This window comes from Perna viridis, chromosome 4, assembly GCF_037379345.1.
Source record: "Perna viridis isolate PV_CMFRI_1.1 ecotype Kerala chromosome 4, ASM3737934v1, whole genome shotgun sequence".
Taxonomy (NCBI): domain Eukaryota; kingdom Metazoa; phylum Mollusca; class Bivalvia; order Mytilida; family Mytilidae; genus Perna; species Perna viridis.
This window is the reverse complement of record NC_142448.1, coordinates 45,759,925-45,776,268: the sequence shown is the minus strand read 5'-3', so window position 1 is coordinate 45,776,268 and position 16,344 is coordinate 45,759,925. Positions and strand designations below refer to the sequence as shown.

At 32.2% G+C, this 16,344-nt stretch overlaps 2 protein-coding genes across 3 annotated transcripts in view; one reads left to right on the top strand and one right to left on the bottom strand.

Moving 5' to 3' along the window:
- LOC148620271 (GPI inositol-deacylase-like) overlaps positions 1-4,923 on the top strand; it is an 81,952-nt gene extending 77,029 nt beyond the window's left edge. For both annotated transcript variants that reach the window (XM_088581025.1, XM_088581026.1), the window contains exon 27: positions 378-4,923. In XM_088581025.1, the coding sequence (XP_088437151.1) occupies positions 378-567 (190 nt within the window). In that variant the 3' untranslated portion in view covers positions 568-4,923. The remainder of the gene's footprint in view (positions 1-377) is intronic.
- Positions 4,032-16,161, bottom strand: LOC148620270 (jmjC domain-containing protein 8-like). Its single transcript, XM_088581036.1, has 8 exons — positions 16,063-16,161; positions 15,239-15,334; positions 14,602-14,747; positions 12,654-12,722; positions 12,198-12,317; positions 9,507-9,574; positions 7,233-7,367; positions 4,032-6,653 (listed from the first exon to the last, which is right to left on the bottom strand). Exons 1-8 carry the CDS (start codon positions 16,128-16,130, stop codon positions 6,573-6,575), a joined length of 783 nt encoding a protein of 260 aa, XP_088437162.1. The 5' UTR covers positions 16,131-16,161; the 3' UTR covers positions 4,032-6,572.
- Between the last annotated feature and the right edge of the window lie 183 nt (positions 16,162-16,344).

The window sequence follows — 16,344 nt, the reverse complement described above, 5'->3', positions numbered from 1 at the left end:
CTGAAATTGACCCTCAAAGAGCCATACCCCCAAAAGAAGGTTAGAATTGATTTTAGAGGTTGTGGCTGGTACCTTTTAGAATTGAGGGTCAAAAAGGGCCACTTGGATTTTTGTCAAATATCTTATTCCCAATCAAAATTCTAGGCTGTATTGAGCTTGAATAGTATATCCATACTTGCCCCAACTGTTCAAAGGTTGTATCAAGCTGTATGCCCTGTGAAGCATTTTATTTCAAAATGGGGTTATTTAAACTTACAATTTTTAAATTAAGGGTTAAGAATAGATCTAGAGCTGAGTCCAATGGTATTTTACCGTATATGGATTAGTCTTGTTTTTTAGTGTCACTCATTACTCATGCTTTAAGCTTTTTATTTCAGGAAGTCTTATTACTTCTTGGTACCAGTGATATATGCTACAAATGTTATGCTGCTGTTGTATGGTATGACCTCAATCTACAGAATAGCATATGCTACAACTATTGTATTATCTGGTATAGCAGGAATTCAGTTGTGCTACAGAGTCAAATATGGAAATTCTGTTGAAATTGGAACCACAAAATATGATTAGATATTACAGTATTTAATTCTCTTTTATTGACTTCATCAATTCTTTTGGAAGTTGCTTATATTCTACTTGAAAACTGAGTAGTGCTTTAGATAAAATTACATTAGCATTGCACATGTTATGTGCAAGTATAACATAATATATGTATTTTATATTGTCAGAGGTGTTCAAAATTCACATGAGAATTTGGTTATGTTCATTGTGTTTAAAATGTTATTGTGTGCCAATTGTCAGTTGAATGTGAACAGTTATCTTTTGCTACTGTCTTAATTTTAACCAGAATTTGTTTGTAGCATTCCTTGCAGTGTCTACTTAAAATATTTATTGAGATGTAACTGAGTAGATGGACTATTGTCTAATTATGAACATTTCACCATCTTCCTTTTTTCACCATTGTGTGGCAGGGTGTCGCCTAATTTTTAAGTCTAGAGTACTGAGTATATATGAATCACCCAGTCTGTCTATGCACATATTTTATAAGCACAACTCCTCCTGAACCTCCCAGGATGAAATTATGTAGGAAGATTAGGCATCATATGTATATATGCATCAAAAAGTTATTTTCAATACCATTGAAGAAAGTAATCCTACTGTAAGTTTTACCTTGTCTGCATAAACTACTACACTACTTGAAGATTTTTAAGAAATTTATTAGGATGTTGAAGACGTTAAATGTTACAATTAATCAGTCTATCTTAATGGACCAATAAAACGGACAATACCTAGACACTGAAGCTCATCAGTAATAAAATAATAGACTTGCAAGTTCTCCATTTTATTGGTTCATTTTTTAAGATTTCTGCAACAACTATAGCATACCTGACAGTATCCTCCCTCTGGATTTCTAACAAAGTTAAAGTAAGCAGGTTTTGGTTCACTTGTTCTGTATAATCAGATGTATGAGATACAGAGAACCCTTTTTATAAACCAGTATAAATCATACACCTTTTTAAGGGGGGGGGGGGGTTCAGTTTAGACAGGTTTCACTATATAGATACCATAAACTAAAATATTTATGTTATGACTGATTGTTTTTAATACCCTGCCACGACAAGTGATGTGGTATTATGTAATACCTTCAGAAAAGTTGCATGTTTTGTCTACCTGTCCCCAACAATTTCTAGATGAGAACTTGAGAACAGATCAATGGAATTCTTTAAAAACTTTTCACAGTTGTTTAGCACCATAAAATACAGGTCAAGTATAATTTTAAGCTAAATCCAAAATATTTTTTTTTAAGTTAAGCCATTTTGAACATTTCACCATCTCCCTTTTTCACCATAATGTAGCAGGGTATCGACTTTAATGTCCTAATTTTTATTATTTTTATCATCATAATTTAAGTGATTCTTGAAACATGTTTCCATGCAAATTTTCTTAAAGTCTCTGTAATCAACACAAATTTTACCCATGACTTTGGAAGCACCAAGAGTCCTAAATGGGGGATAAGATTCTTCACTATTTTGCATTGTTAAATAAAATAAAATGATAAATTATGTAAAAAAAAAAAAAAAAAAAATCTTTGTTAACAATGTAAAACTGAATAAGAGGCTCCCAGGAGCCTGAATCGCTCACCTGATTAAATTTTGTCTTTCAATGGCGATAAATTTAACAAGAAGTTTATTAATAATTTTGACCCAAGAAGACTTTGGTAGGACTTAGCATAAGGATCAATACATGGCTTAACAGATAAAAATGAAAATTTGACCATAGATAAATCTTATCATGCTGAACACTTTTACCCTAAGTCAGAATTTGGCTAAACCTAACAGTTTTGGAGATATGTAATCAAAATAGTCTGACCCCTATGTTCTATTTTTAGTAATGGTGGCCATGTTTTTTGATGGATCAAAAACTAAACATAACTTTTGTGCAAGATACCCCAAGGACATTTATACAAAGTATGGTTCCAGTTGGTCAAATAGTGTCAGAGAAGATTTTTGAAAGAAACATTAAAAATAGCAAAAAACTGTGGAAAAAGGGCAGTAACTCCTTAATAGCTACTCAAATTATAATGAAAATTTGACCACAGATAGATCTCATCATACTGAACACTTTTGTCTAGTCAGAATTTGGCTTAACCTAACGCTTTTGGAGATATATGCAAAAAACTACAGTCTGACCCCTATGTTCTATTTTTAAAAACAGCGGCCATGTTTTTTGATGGATCAAAAATATAAACACAACTTTGGTGCAAGATACCCTAAAGAACATCTGTGCAAAGTTTCATATAATTCCTCTCAGTAGTGTCAGTGGAGATTGTTGAAAAATTGTTAACGGACAACGACGATGATGGACATCAAGTGATGGCAATAGCTCACATGGCCTTCGGCCAGGTGAGCTATAACAGCATAGAAATAACAATTTATTCAACTTCATCTTCCTACATGTAACACCTGTCGTGTATTAATTGGTTATGTTAATTCTATTATTTCTGATGATCATGCTGTTGTTAATTATATTTCAATTTCCCAACACCAGTGTTCTAGGATTTTTCAGAAATTGAGGTTTCCTCAGGAAGAATCCATAAAAAATCAACTTTCCCACACTCAATGACTGTTTTCCTAACAAAACGAATCCTTACAGCATATAAAGTTTTCAACTTGCCACAGGAAAGTGTAACTAAGTACCTAACTTTCCCTAACCCAAACTTCACTTGCCCCAGGTAACAGGAAATAGGAATCCTAGAACACTGAAAACTATGGTTAGGCATCAAAAGAAGACATGCATGAAGGTATGAACTTTTATTTATTTGGTGTCTAAGCAAAAACCAGGCAGTGGGTGGCACATGACAAATTTTGTTTCCAAATGATATTTACCCATTTCATATCACAAATGAATTCTTTCTCAAAGTTTAATGTTGGTTTTTGATGAACTTCAATGATTAAAAGGAAATGTTTTACATTAAAAAGCATTGAAATTCATTGAAGAAAGGAAGATAACTCTCATTTTAGCAAAATTTTGTTGCTTTCATAGGGAACTTTACATGCATTTTCAGAACCATCCATTGTCGGTTTAAAACAAACTTTGTCTATTTGACATACATATGGTATGTACATTACATTGCAACAAAAAATGAGATAAAATTTACAAGGTGCCAACCATATTATAGGATCTGCCTGAATTTTACATGGACAGCCTCTTAAATCCAGTTGAAGTGGGATATTCTTTTTGTGAACTAGCTCCCGATATTTCTACCTCAATTTAATACTATATTGAAGTTGTTGACCTATAAATTTACCCTGGTATTTTTTTATTCCATTATAAATTTGGCAGTGGAAATCTACAAAAAATATTAATCAGGGCTGATAGTGTCAAAAAACCTGTTATAGTGGATTATGGATCCCATATAAAATGGTACAGTGAACCTGTTGATAATTTAGGTTCCTCACACAAATCTAAGTGTCTACTCCACCAAACATTCTGGGTAATTCCAGCTAACCAGTCAGTGACATTACACTAGATAATTATACAATATTTATAAGAATGTTTATTATTTAAAAATACTAACATACATGTAACAGAGAAAGAAAGTAACTGCTGGGAGGAATAACTATTTGATATAGGTATCATTTGAATCTGGAATGGTTTTTAGAAAATGAGTTAGTATTAGATTTTTAACTTCTTTCTATAGAGTAAGTGAAATATCATCTATGCAGGGGTTCAATAAAAACTATAAGATTCAAATAATGCCTTGTTATAACAAAATACAAAACCCCCAAAATATTGAAATGTTAGGACATACAAACCATAAACAAGTCGTGACTAACAAATGAACACCTAGATAAAATGGTTCATGATGTGCAGCTTGATAAGATGGCACAAATTGAAATGTGAAGAGGTAGGGCAAGTTGTGAGTCTAGGTTTTAGCTTCATTCATCTTGTAAATTTAGATTGGAATTTGGACACCAAATAAATGTGGTCATACAACTTACAAATTTGGAATAGACTATAACATTTACCTATTGAGTTATGAATTGAAAATACATGTATATTGATTTAGGGGAGATTCAATACAAAGAATAAACAAAAATTAATTTATATATTCCCTGCAAGTACATCTAAGTTCTTTATTATCCCTGGTAGTTCATGATTAGGGGTTATCAAAAACTGGAATAGGACAAAAAATATACCAAGTGTACAGACAGTAAGTGTAATTTAAGTAAAACATTGTAAAATTTCCAGAATGGTCACAATTGTTAACGTTTATACATTTATAGTTCGTTGCATAGTTTTTAGCCTATTATTTTATCTTCTTGATTTTTTTTATCAACAGCATCAACTAATGTGTTCATCTTTATTAAAACTGTACTTAATCATAAGATTCTGATGATGTTGCAATAAATTTCCATCAATTATTGTCTGAGTATATTTTCCTATACAGGTCCATTAGATGGTTGAACTTGAGGGATACCAACCTAGAATTGTTAGAACTGAGCCTTTATATTGTGAGGATGAGCCTTTATATTGTCAGGACTGAGCCTTTATATTGTCAGGGCTGAGCCTTTATATTGTTAGGACTGAACCTTTATATTGTCAGGATAGAGGGATAAGATAATAATAAAAAAATAATAATAAAATTTGGATTTGGATTTCAAATTAAAACACTTTAAAACAGTTGCGATTGGTAAAAGTTTTGCAGAATTGTGAAATGCATTCAATACATCTCAGGCATAATTTCCAAATACTTAATAATGCAGATCACTGATAGTGAAAGTAGGTTATATAATTTGAAAAATGGTTGAAACACACTGCAAAATACTTACAATACCTTTTTATTTCCTATTCAACAAGTCTAAAATTACTACACTGCATTAACAATCAACACTTAAATAGAAATAAAAAATTTCACACAAAATAGTTAAATGAATACCTGTCTTCTTTTTAAATGGAAATGTAATGTACTAAAATTATTCAAATAAGAATCAAATATTATGGCTATATCTTAAAACTGTACCAGTCCTAACAGGACACTTGTCCAAACCAGACTATTTTGAAAGTCTATCAATTTTAATGTATTTTTGACCTTGGTAAACCAAACAATGTCTAAGGGGGTTTGGTTAAGACAGGTTTTACTTCATGACAACAATGTGGTTTAGTGTTTCATAAACAACTTGTGTCTATTTTGATGAAATGCAAGAATTATTCTAACAACAATACAACACATGACATGACTTCAGCTTAAAAATATCATATCATTCATGGTCTTTGATATTATTATTTTATAAAAATGAGTACGACAATATACATTATAATTGACCAGACAAATGAGTTCAGTGGTTAATTTGAATCTGTGAATTATTTATTTAAGGAATGACTGTTATTTCAGTCTATGAGAAAATAACCTCTATCACATGGTGTACACTAAAAACCTGCATAGCAGGTTGTTTTCAAGTGTACACTATGGGCATTGAGGTTATTTCAAATAGACTGAAAAAATATAAGAGTCATTCTTTATAATTCAAAATATGCATCATAATATACCAAGTAAATCAGCAAAAAAAGTTAATGAAGTCATTGTTATAAAACCAAATTTGGTCTATAATAAAGTGTGTTACATCTGAAATTAAATTATAAGCACATATCCATATAAAGTTCAGACACTGCCAATGATAGAGTGATTCCTAGTGTAGAAAAATCCACCAAACAATGTTTTTTTTCAGTCTACATGTACTATATTTTACATAACTAGAGTCCTTTCTGTACACAGATCAGTATATTTTAGATACCCATACATTCATCTCCTACTCAAATCAACCAAATCAAGAACAATAACTCATGCAAAGTGCCAATTCATACCCAAGCCACATAATTTTCATCTAAAAAGTACAAGTGAATAACCAACTAAGAGTGCATGATTATATGATCTGTAACTGATACTGAAGTAGAAATCATAGTATATTGAATTTCATGGGGCTTTGGTGTGCATTACTCACCTCCTGTTTGATTATTATAAAGACTGCTACTTATTTACTGATACAAACAGTCTGCATTTAAAAATTAATAACTTATCCAAGAAATGTTGATATAAATACACTGACATCAATGTTTAATGTAGCATGCCACCATCTGTCAGGAAAATAAATAATCTGAAAAATAAAAGGAGCCACTGGTTCATTGTTGATGACCAATTCTTCAAAACTCTTGTCTATATTTTTTTAAGGCAGGGACTGAGTTATAACCATTAACAATGAGAGCATAATACGGCTCCACCAACCCCCCCCTAAAAAAACAAAATCAAAATATAGTCACAATAATCTTGGCATTTAATCTAAATGTCTAGATATCACTAATATATGCAGGTTTTACTCCATATTCCACAGGTTCACTGACAATTATTGGGTTGCTTTATTTTTTTATAATATCTATGTCTACATAACCTCAGAAAGTACTGAAATATTAAGACAGGGGTTCTAGAAAACAAAGCACTGCAATCTTGAGCAAGGGTGTCTGAGATTCCCTCGCCTTGAGCAAACAAAGTCAAGAAATGTCCTTCCCTTGTATTTTCTTGCAGTGGAAATTTTTTTCTCACTTCTTTAACTAATTTTGTAATAAGCACACCAACTCAAAATGTCCTACTTGCTGCTATTTATTGTAGTTACATCATATTGATATCATAACCATTGAACAAATTTTATTGCACATAACATTTTATAGAATAGAATTACCTCCCCTTGCTTTATTGTACATTCTATAGGACGGTCATCAGGATGTAAATTAGGATAATCTTCATATAGCCACTGTAAAGTCGTCCTGTTAGGATGAAACAATGGAGCCTTTTCTGGGGGATATAAAAACCATCTCTAAAAATTAGAAAATGTTAACTAAAATCATCACAGAAATTGTACCAGTAATTCATGTTATTATTTACTTAAAGCAGTTTTACATTTATACTGCGGATATAAAACAGTAAGGCTGCTAAATGAGTATAAAAGTGACTTTTGTCTTCACATGCAATTTCCATATATCTAACAGTTACATGGGCACGTAAAAGGATAGAGCTGTTAATTGTTGAAATAATGATTTGAAATATAGTTAATAACCTTGGGAAGCTGTTTGATTTTATTTTGATAGTTACCTGCAGCGGTCAAATTTGTATCATATCTCTAACAGCTAGCTACTGATGGCATGAAAGAGGATGAATATATGTAGATCCAGAAAAGCTGAAGGAATCAGAAGAACACCGACAGTCTGGCACTTAGAAAGCATGGTGTTTGAATAAAAGAGGAGAATTTTTATTGAAGGTGGATTGCTCAAAACTGGCTTTTTTTTTTCAAATGATGGTACAATCACTTCCAATGTTTTGCGGGAATTTTTTTAATATCTTGTCATGTACAAAAGATAAAGAAAAATCTGATAACAAGATCAAAGCCAAAAAGTATGATTACCAAGGCCCAGCAGTTACAATCCAAAGTTTCAACATAGAAAACGAGAGATTAGTGAAACAATCATTACTTGAGGAGGTAATTGAGACATTTATTGAATCTTGACAAAAGGTCAATAGCTGTCTAGAAAAAAGTTGCTACATAATGGACTAGGATTGAAAATATTTTTCCCAGTGATTTTAGAGCTGAAATAGGGCTGTTCCCCATTACCAAAAACATGAAAATTTTCCCATTTTCCCCCTAAAATTCCCAAAATCCTGCTATTGAATTTTGTCAATATGACAAGTAAAGTCAGGGCTTACCGAATAAGGTGTGAAAATTTTCTATTTCTGCCGAATAAAAAAAATCCGAAATTCACTTTTCATTCTCTTCATATTCTTTTGTTCAGAAAGGTGCTAATTTTTAACCATCTGTTAGATGATATATAATTGTTTTACTTATTTCCAAGCTTGTATATTTTTCCAAAACTGATAGGCACAGGTTGAAAAATTACTGTTTTCTATACCAGTGTGTGTGGAGGTATCTGCATCATTTTGAATTAGTTCTATGTTTTTGTACTACTGCTTTCTATACCAGTGTGTGTGAAGGTATCTGCACCATTTTGAATTAGTTCTATGTTTTTGTACTACTGCTTTCTATACCAGTGTGTGTAGAGGTATCTGCACCATTTTGAATTAGTTCTATGTTTTTGTACTACTGCTTTCTATACCAGTGTGTGTGAAGGTATCTGCACCATTTTGAATTAGTTCTATGTTTTTGTACTACTGCTTTCTATACCAGTGTGTGTGAAGGTATCTGCACCATTTTGAATTAGTTCTATGTTTTTGTACTACTGCTTTCTATACCAGTGTGTGTGGAGGTATCTGCACCATTTTGAATTAGTTCTATGTTTTTGTACTACTGCTTTCTATACCAGTGTGTGTGGAGGTATCTGCACCATTTTGAATTAGTTCTATGTTTTTGTACTACTGCTTTCTATACCAGTGTGTGTGAAGGTATCTGCACCATTTTGAATTAGTTCTATGTTTTTGTACTACTGCTTTCTATACCAGTGTGTGTGGAGGTATCTGCACCATTTTGAATTAGTTCTATGTTTTTGTACTACTGCTTTCTATACCAGTGTGTGTGAAGGTATCTGCACCATTTTGAATTAGTTCTATGTTTTTGTACTACTGCTTTCTATACCAGTGTGTGTGAAGGTATCTGCACCATTTTGAATTAGTTCTATGTTTTTGTACTACTGCTTTCTATACCAGTGTGTGGAGGTATCTGCACCATTTTGAATTAGCTCTAGGTTTTTATACTACTGTTTTGCTGTTGGAGTATTTGCAGATGAAAAATATTGGTCTTTTGTAAATAAATCTACTGATTTTATTACAATCTCTTATTTTGTTTTTCAAGAAGTCTCTAGGACAAAATATTGTGGTCAATAGAATGTGCTTAAATGTGATGTATGGTAACATGTGTTTAGCATGTTTAGTCATTAGATTCTCATTCAGGTGAATGTCAAATATCCATGATGGATCACAATATTGAATGCTGCATACATTTACTGACCTTCCTTCCAAAAACAACTTCACCAAAGCCAGGACCATGGAAATGGAAGGGTACTCCAGTCCCTGCACCTGAATAATAAGCAAATTGTTAACTAGTTATAACTAATATCTTGACTTAGAATCAAATGCAGATAATTTAAACAAATTAGGATCCATTTTTCTTTCATATCTTACTGTCAAGGCACTTACCAGTATTTCTCGGTGGTTTTAAGTAAACAAAAATAATTAGGTCAAAGATTTTTTTTAGTTCATGGATTTCATGAATTGTTTTCTCAGCAACCATTAAAACTGGTACTCCAAGAACATTTTATCAGTGAACAAATATCTTTTGTCTGTGAGAAAGTCAGATTTTATCTAAATGTCAGCAATTATTCTCCAACAGAATTTATGATGAATGGCTATAAAACAAACTACAAGTTGTCTTTTTAATCCATTCATGTCTATCTTAAAAGTTAAAGAAAAATATCGAACATGGGCTTTTCATGTAAATGGCAAAGTATGCTAAGTTCTGTAATGGTTGAGACTGGTTCTCAGGTATATCTCATCAATTTGACTAGCAATGATGATATAATCAATAACTTGCTTGTCTTCGAGGCCAGCAGGAAGTTAACCAATTACTGTCCCTTCAGAAATTCTGTTTCTCACAATCTCAAAAAGTTCCAAAATATTAGTTTACCGAGACTATTACAGACAGAAGCTTTCATGACCTACTGAAAACACTATAACCTACTTCCTACACAAAAACTGTTCACAGCCTACTAAAAACAACAATACTGTTCATGACCTACTTCCTACACAAAATAATGGAACATTAAGTAATATCCTGCCAGGTAATGGTGAAAAAAGGGATGGTAAGCAGTTTATGCCTAACACAAAAACTACATTTTTTACTTTGCTGAAAATTAATTTATCATATATTTTATAATACTGAACAAATATGCAAAATTTCCAAAACATTCATTGATTTGTTCTAAAGTTATCATCTGGAAACTGTCAGGGACGGACAAACCGACACGCAATATTTTGGAGGATATCACATGATACCTTGCAATTTCGTGTGGCAGGGTATAAAAAATGTTCATGACATACTAACTATACAAAAACTTCTCATGTCTATCTTAATTATTACACCAAAACTGTAAATAAGGCACTAAGCATAGTTTTAAACAAGAAAATCAAAATGTGCAAGCCAAGTTGTGTTCCCATTTTAGAGAAGGAAAAGTTTTAGACAAGTTAAATCAATTTGGTTCTCACATACCTGGTGTGTAACAATATTCCAAAGTCCCATTTGAATCAGATGCAAACATTTTGAGTTATCATCCAGAAACTTAATTTCCTCACAGAAAAAAAAATGAAGCTTTTTGACAACTGTGATCTTTACTGCAAACGAAATGCCCCAAAAATCAATAGTGTTTTATTTATCTGGTATGTAACAAAATCCCAGAGTTCTGTTTAAATCATATGTAAACTTCTTAAGTTCTTCGCCTTATGCAAAAAATGTAAAGTTTTTTTGCATTATTGACCTGAATCTTGACCAACATTATTCCCAAATCAATACGCATCTCACTTACCTGGCATTCAACAATATCCTAACGTTTGATTTGAAGCAGAGGTAAACTTTTGGAGTTATTGTCTGGAAACTTCATTTTTCCAGAAAATGTTTAAGATTTTGATGGCTGTGACCTTGTCCTAAAACAAAATTTCCCACAAATTAAAAGGGATCTCACTTACCTGGTAAGTAACAATATTCCAAAGTTTGGTGTAAATCAAGTGTAAACTTTTTGAGATATTGTCTGGGAAAGCTTTGACAAATTACTCCGAAATCAATAAGGATCTCACTAACCTGGTATGTAACAATATCTTAAAGTTTGGGTTGAATCTGATTTTCCATTTATTGTCCGTAAACCAATGTTGACACACCTTTGACCACCATCACCAAACCAATAACCGAGTTCAACTTCAATGTGATTTGGTTAAAAAACTGAGCAATGCTCACTAACTTGATATCCCACTACCCCATTTGATACTATGCACCTTTTAACCTCCATTTTGATTTGTATAAACTCTAAAATAGGAGTTGTACAATGGGAACATATAATAAAGATTCTGTGAGTTTCTTTCAATTCCATTCAATGGAACAGGTGGAGTAATGGATAAGAGATGTGTCACCCTTGTCCACATATTCACAAATGACAAAGTCCATGTTTTGCTATGTGAAACCCCCAAATTGATTTGGATCAAAATCTTAAATAGGAGATGCACAATGGAAACATGTAATAAAGATTCTGGGAAAGTTCCATTCAATTCTTTTAGTAGTATAAGAGGAATAATGGTTAAGAGATGGGTCCCCACATTCCCCCATATAAAACAATGACTAAATCCATGATTCACTATGTGAAACCCCAAAACTGGTTCAGATCAAATATTAAAATAGGAGGTGCAACATGTAATAAAGATTCTGTGAATGTTTCATTCAATTCCATTCAGTGGTGTGGGAGGAGTAACTGGTAAGAGCTATGCCCCGCCACCTTGTGCAATGAAAGGATGGATGGACACTTCTATCACTATATACTACCACTTGCAAGTAGAGTTATAAAAACCTACTTCCTAGAACAAAACTGCAAATGACTTACTCACTATAACAAATACTGTTAATGACCTACTTGCTATACTAAATACTGTTATGACCTACTTGCTACACCAAAACTGTAAGCCCCTGTCAACCTTGGTAGTCTATAAGGAGGAGGTTTATATTCATTAAATACTGGTTCCCATTCTGTGTAGTTGTTATCTCCAAACCAATAAAATGTTTCTGGAAGATAAGATACCACTGCTTAGCAAATATATTCTGCTATTGTTATGGGCAAGAATCAGTTGCCAGGAAATTACCTGAAAATCTCCCAATTTATTGCTTTAAAGATAATTAGCAATTCAACTGAACAAAAGGACTGAAAATTTGTGTAGAAATTGTTATCCAAAAAATTGCCAGCTTTCTATTACTTTTCTTCTTGTTTTCATATCAGCAATTTCTTAACCAGTTGATTAAATGAATATGTATGTTATTCTACATTGGCATTGATGCTAGGAATTAGTGGTTTGCACTTCTTCTACTGTATTCTAATTCTAATCACTGCAAATTATTACATACCATTGCCAAGCATTTTGAGGGTTTGTGGTTTCATAACATTTTCAATATAGTACTTCAATGTGACATCTCCTGTAAACAGTGTATTCATAATGTAAAAACATGATTCAAAAAGTCACTCTTAAATTTACTTTGAATTCACTCAATGTCACAACCCATGCCCCAGAAAGGGTACCTGTAAACTGCGGAAAGAAAAAAAAAAGAAACCAAATGAGCTGAAACGAAACAAAATGAGATGTTATAAAGTATTTTAAATAGTAGAAATGAGCAGAAATAAGGACAAAAACTGAATCAATGAACTGCATCACAACAGTTGTAAAATCAGTGGTGATATGAACAAAAGCTCACATGAAAGCTTTTTTTAAAGTCTTCTTTCTGATGCAGTCGGTATAGTTTCGCTTTTTACCCTTTGATCTTAAAGACGCTTTTCCATGGAAACCCAAGTCACCTGATCACGATTCTGTTTCCTGACTGGCCAAACACTGATAAGTTCGAAAAAACTATCGAAAATAGACATTGCATGCCATGTGTTATTTCCTGAATGAAATGTAGAAAATTATAAGTAAAAAGAATAAATTTTACTGCGTCCGCTATCTTTTTTTTAAAGATAGTACTTGTTTCAAAGTATTGTAACTTAAAGTGTCAGATAATACAGGATTTCTTTTGTAACTTATTTGATTAATGCTTTAATTTCAAATCAAGAATGAAATAATTCACTTACATTCTATTCGTTTAAACTCATTTCTTTTTGTTTCTTTTTTTTTTCGTACAGGTACTGCCCCACCCCCATTCCTCACCCAAAAATGGTGTATGCAAAAGTGAGGTTCACCATTCAAATATAATCAGGGTAAGGTAACAACATCTAGTAGATGAAAACTACACTGTACTTAATCAAGTTGCAAGGTGTGCATATCTGTTAACCTTTGGAATGCTCAAAGAGGGAGATCTCCCTCTTTTCAGCTTTTCTAAGAGGGGGATTTAGCATGACAACTATTTTCACAGCAAAATGGATAATTTTGCTAGAAATACAAGTACAAAGATATGACAAATGTTTAAAATCTATTATAATCTTGCTAATCTACTAAGGGTTTCAAATCAAAATTTGAGTATTTAGTACAACAAAAGGATTAATTATTTGGTGATTGTTTCTAAATGATCATTATGTTACATAAACATTGTATTTATATCAATTCAATAAGCCATTTAGAACATAATCTGAGCAATATTTCTGCTAAGAGATTTTGGGGGGGGGGGGGTAGGGGAGAGAAATTTGTGAAAGAGGGAGTTTTGTGTCTCCCAAGTGGAAGACTTTCTCAAAGAGGGGGATTACCCAAAATGAGGGAGTCTCCCTCTTAAAGAGGGAAGGGTATGAAAAGACATTTGAGCACAAGAAAAACAATAAATCAAGACCATAACATATGTACCTGTAAACATTATAATTATTCACATAGCTGTGGACAAAATATTTGAATTCAATGAAAAATCCCAAGGGGAACAACATAACGCATAGATTGTTTTCTTCTCAAGGGGAGGGGGACTTGGATAATATATTGAGTTACATGTAGTTCTATATTCCTGAGTAATAGTGAAAATGTTCTGTTTTTCAAACTAATCCCGGTCCTCCACCCTTTTCAAAGCTAGATCAGTATTAGACAGATGTTTGAGGGCAAATAAAGTTGACATTTGTGTGTAAGAAAAATTTATATCTAAGCTTATTTGAAACTATTAATTAAAGAACAATATATGGCAATCTTTAATTGTTAAATTGAAAATAATAAATTGGGCAGCAACCATTTTTATACAGTTGACTCCTTTTATATAGATATAGTTAGATGACATTGAGGACAAACCTCCTTCTGTATTAAATATGGAAATTGTGAATATGAATGAACTGTAAGTGCATAAATATTTTATAATCAATAATTACCATTTTTGAATTTAAAGACCTTACTTTTCTCATATGAATGTGTATTGGCAGAGCTTAGTCTTATCTTCTTTGTTCCAAATTGTTCCACCATATAATCTCTCTGACACATCTTTTGAAATGCTGTGTTATCTGTAGCACCTCTGATGATAACTGGACTAAGAAAGGCATACCTGTAATTTATGAGTTTTATGTATGCATTACAAAATGTTTAAAATGTCAACCTATTCATCATTTAATCAAGTTCAACACATTTCAGATTTATCTTTAAGGTATGTAGTGTAAGGGAGTCAGTTGTTCCAAACTGTTATAATATTTTCGTGATTATGAGCAATGAACTAACCAGTCTTAATTGTACAGTAGCAACTTTAAATTTAATTTCTATATCTCATCATAAGTCCTGTGTTTACATGTAAAGTTTTGAATGTCATTATCTTAGATATTATCTACCAAGAAAGGGTTTTGAATATTTTTGTTGAATTATAGAACTAAAAAAAATTTCACTTTTAGCCAGTTTTACTCTGAATTTTGAAAAAAAAATATAAAGTTCCCCTTTCTATGCATTCAAATTAAATTTCTTCCGATGTGGATGTGTTTTGTTTAACTTTGCTTTATATCTTGCAAGTAACTACTTATGAAAAAGAATAAATTATTTTCAAAAAACCTTTCAAGGAATTCTTCCTGTGTAAGGTCAGCAGCATCCCTGATTTCCACATTACAAGGACCTGGGAAAGCTATTATAGAATCTTCATCTGTTATCCTGTATGAAAAATCAGGTAAAGTTTACAGTGCAATATGAAAATATACCAGTATATTTCACACATTCATCAAAGTAGTAAGACATGTTTCTAACAGGATAGAACTTACTTCTGTGGAAATCTCAGTTCTAACTTCATTATTAATAATCACCCATTTTACAACAAAACAAGGTATTTTTTAAGTTTTGTGGCTCCATGCCATAGTCTGAGAATACTCTAAACTGTTTGTGTCATCATTAAAAACCTTTGATTTTAGTTACCATGGAAGCTAAGCTTACTCAAATTGAACTAAATGATTCAGTTTATCACATTATAGGAATGGAGTGTCAGTGAGATTCTACATTACAAAGATCCTCTGTCAAAGAATGAATGGCCAAAATCTTTCTGTCAAAAGCAGTGAAGTATTTCAGAGGTGAGGTATGCAATTAAATTGTAATTTTTAGAACTTTTAAAGCAGACACATGTGTCATGTCATGTTGTGATGTAACAAGTGTGCTCGCATATTTCCATTTATTGAGACATAAGCATAAAAGTGCATTATCAATAAAATTAAATGTCATTTTGGTACAAATAATAATACTCATTGCCAATAAACTAATAAAAGAATGCCACATCATCATTGACTCGAAGTATCCAGCATTTACCGTAGAATCACCTTCACAGCATACGATAAAAAACAGAAATCAAAGTGATATTGTCGAATGAATTTAATATGCTATTATGAAATTACCATCCACCATTATGTATGAGGTTTCCTACAACACATGTAAAAAAACTGAACAGAAAGTAGAATAGCATGTCGAATCGCCGGTCTGAAAATTAAACGTACACATGATTTAGGAAGTAATTACAGGGTTCTATTTGAAAGCAACTAGAGACGTCTAGGAAAGCAGAAAGAAAAAAGCACTCGTAGAGCTTTAAATGCACCGACTTTTTAAGTAAGGGTAAGATTTACTAGACATTGCCTGTTGCTTTTTTGAACACCAATATCCTTTCAAAAAATCCTGCAGAA

What these genes read in the sequence shown, in the direction of transcription:
- LOC148620270 (XM_088581036.1), bottom strand. Translation starts at nt 16,130, where the DNA reads ATGCTATTCTACTTTCTGTTCAGTTTTTTTACATGTGTTGTAGGAAAC. An exon ending in CCTCAAAATGCTTGGCAATG is followed by an intron (nt 12,318 to 12,653) that starts GTATGTAATAAT and finishes CTTATCTTCCAG; the next exon opens with AAACATTTTATTGGTTTGGA. An exon ending in GTACAATAAAGCAAGGGGAG is followed by an intron (nt 6,654 to 7,232) that starts GTAATTCTATTC and finishes TTTATTTTTCAG; the next exon opens with ATTATTTATTTTCCTGACAG.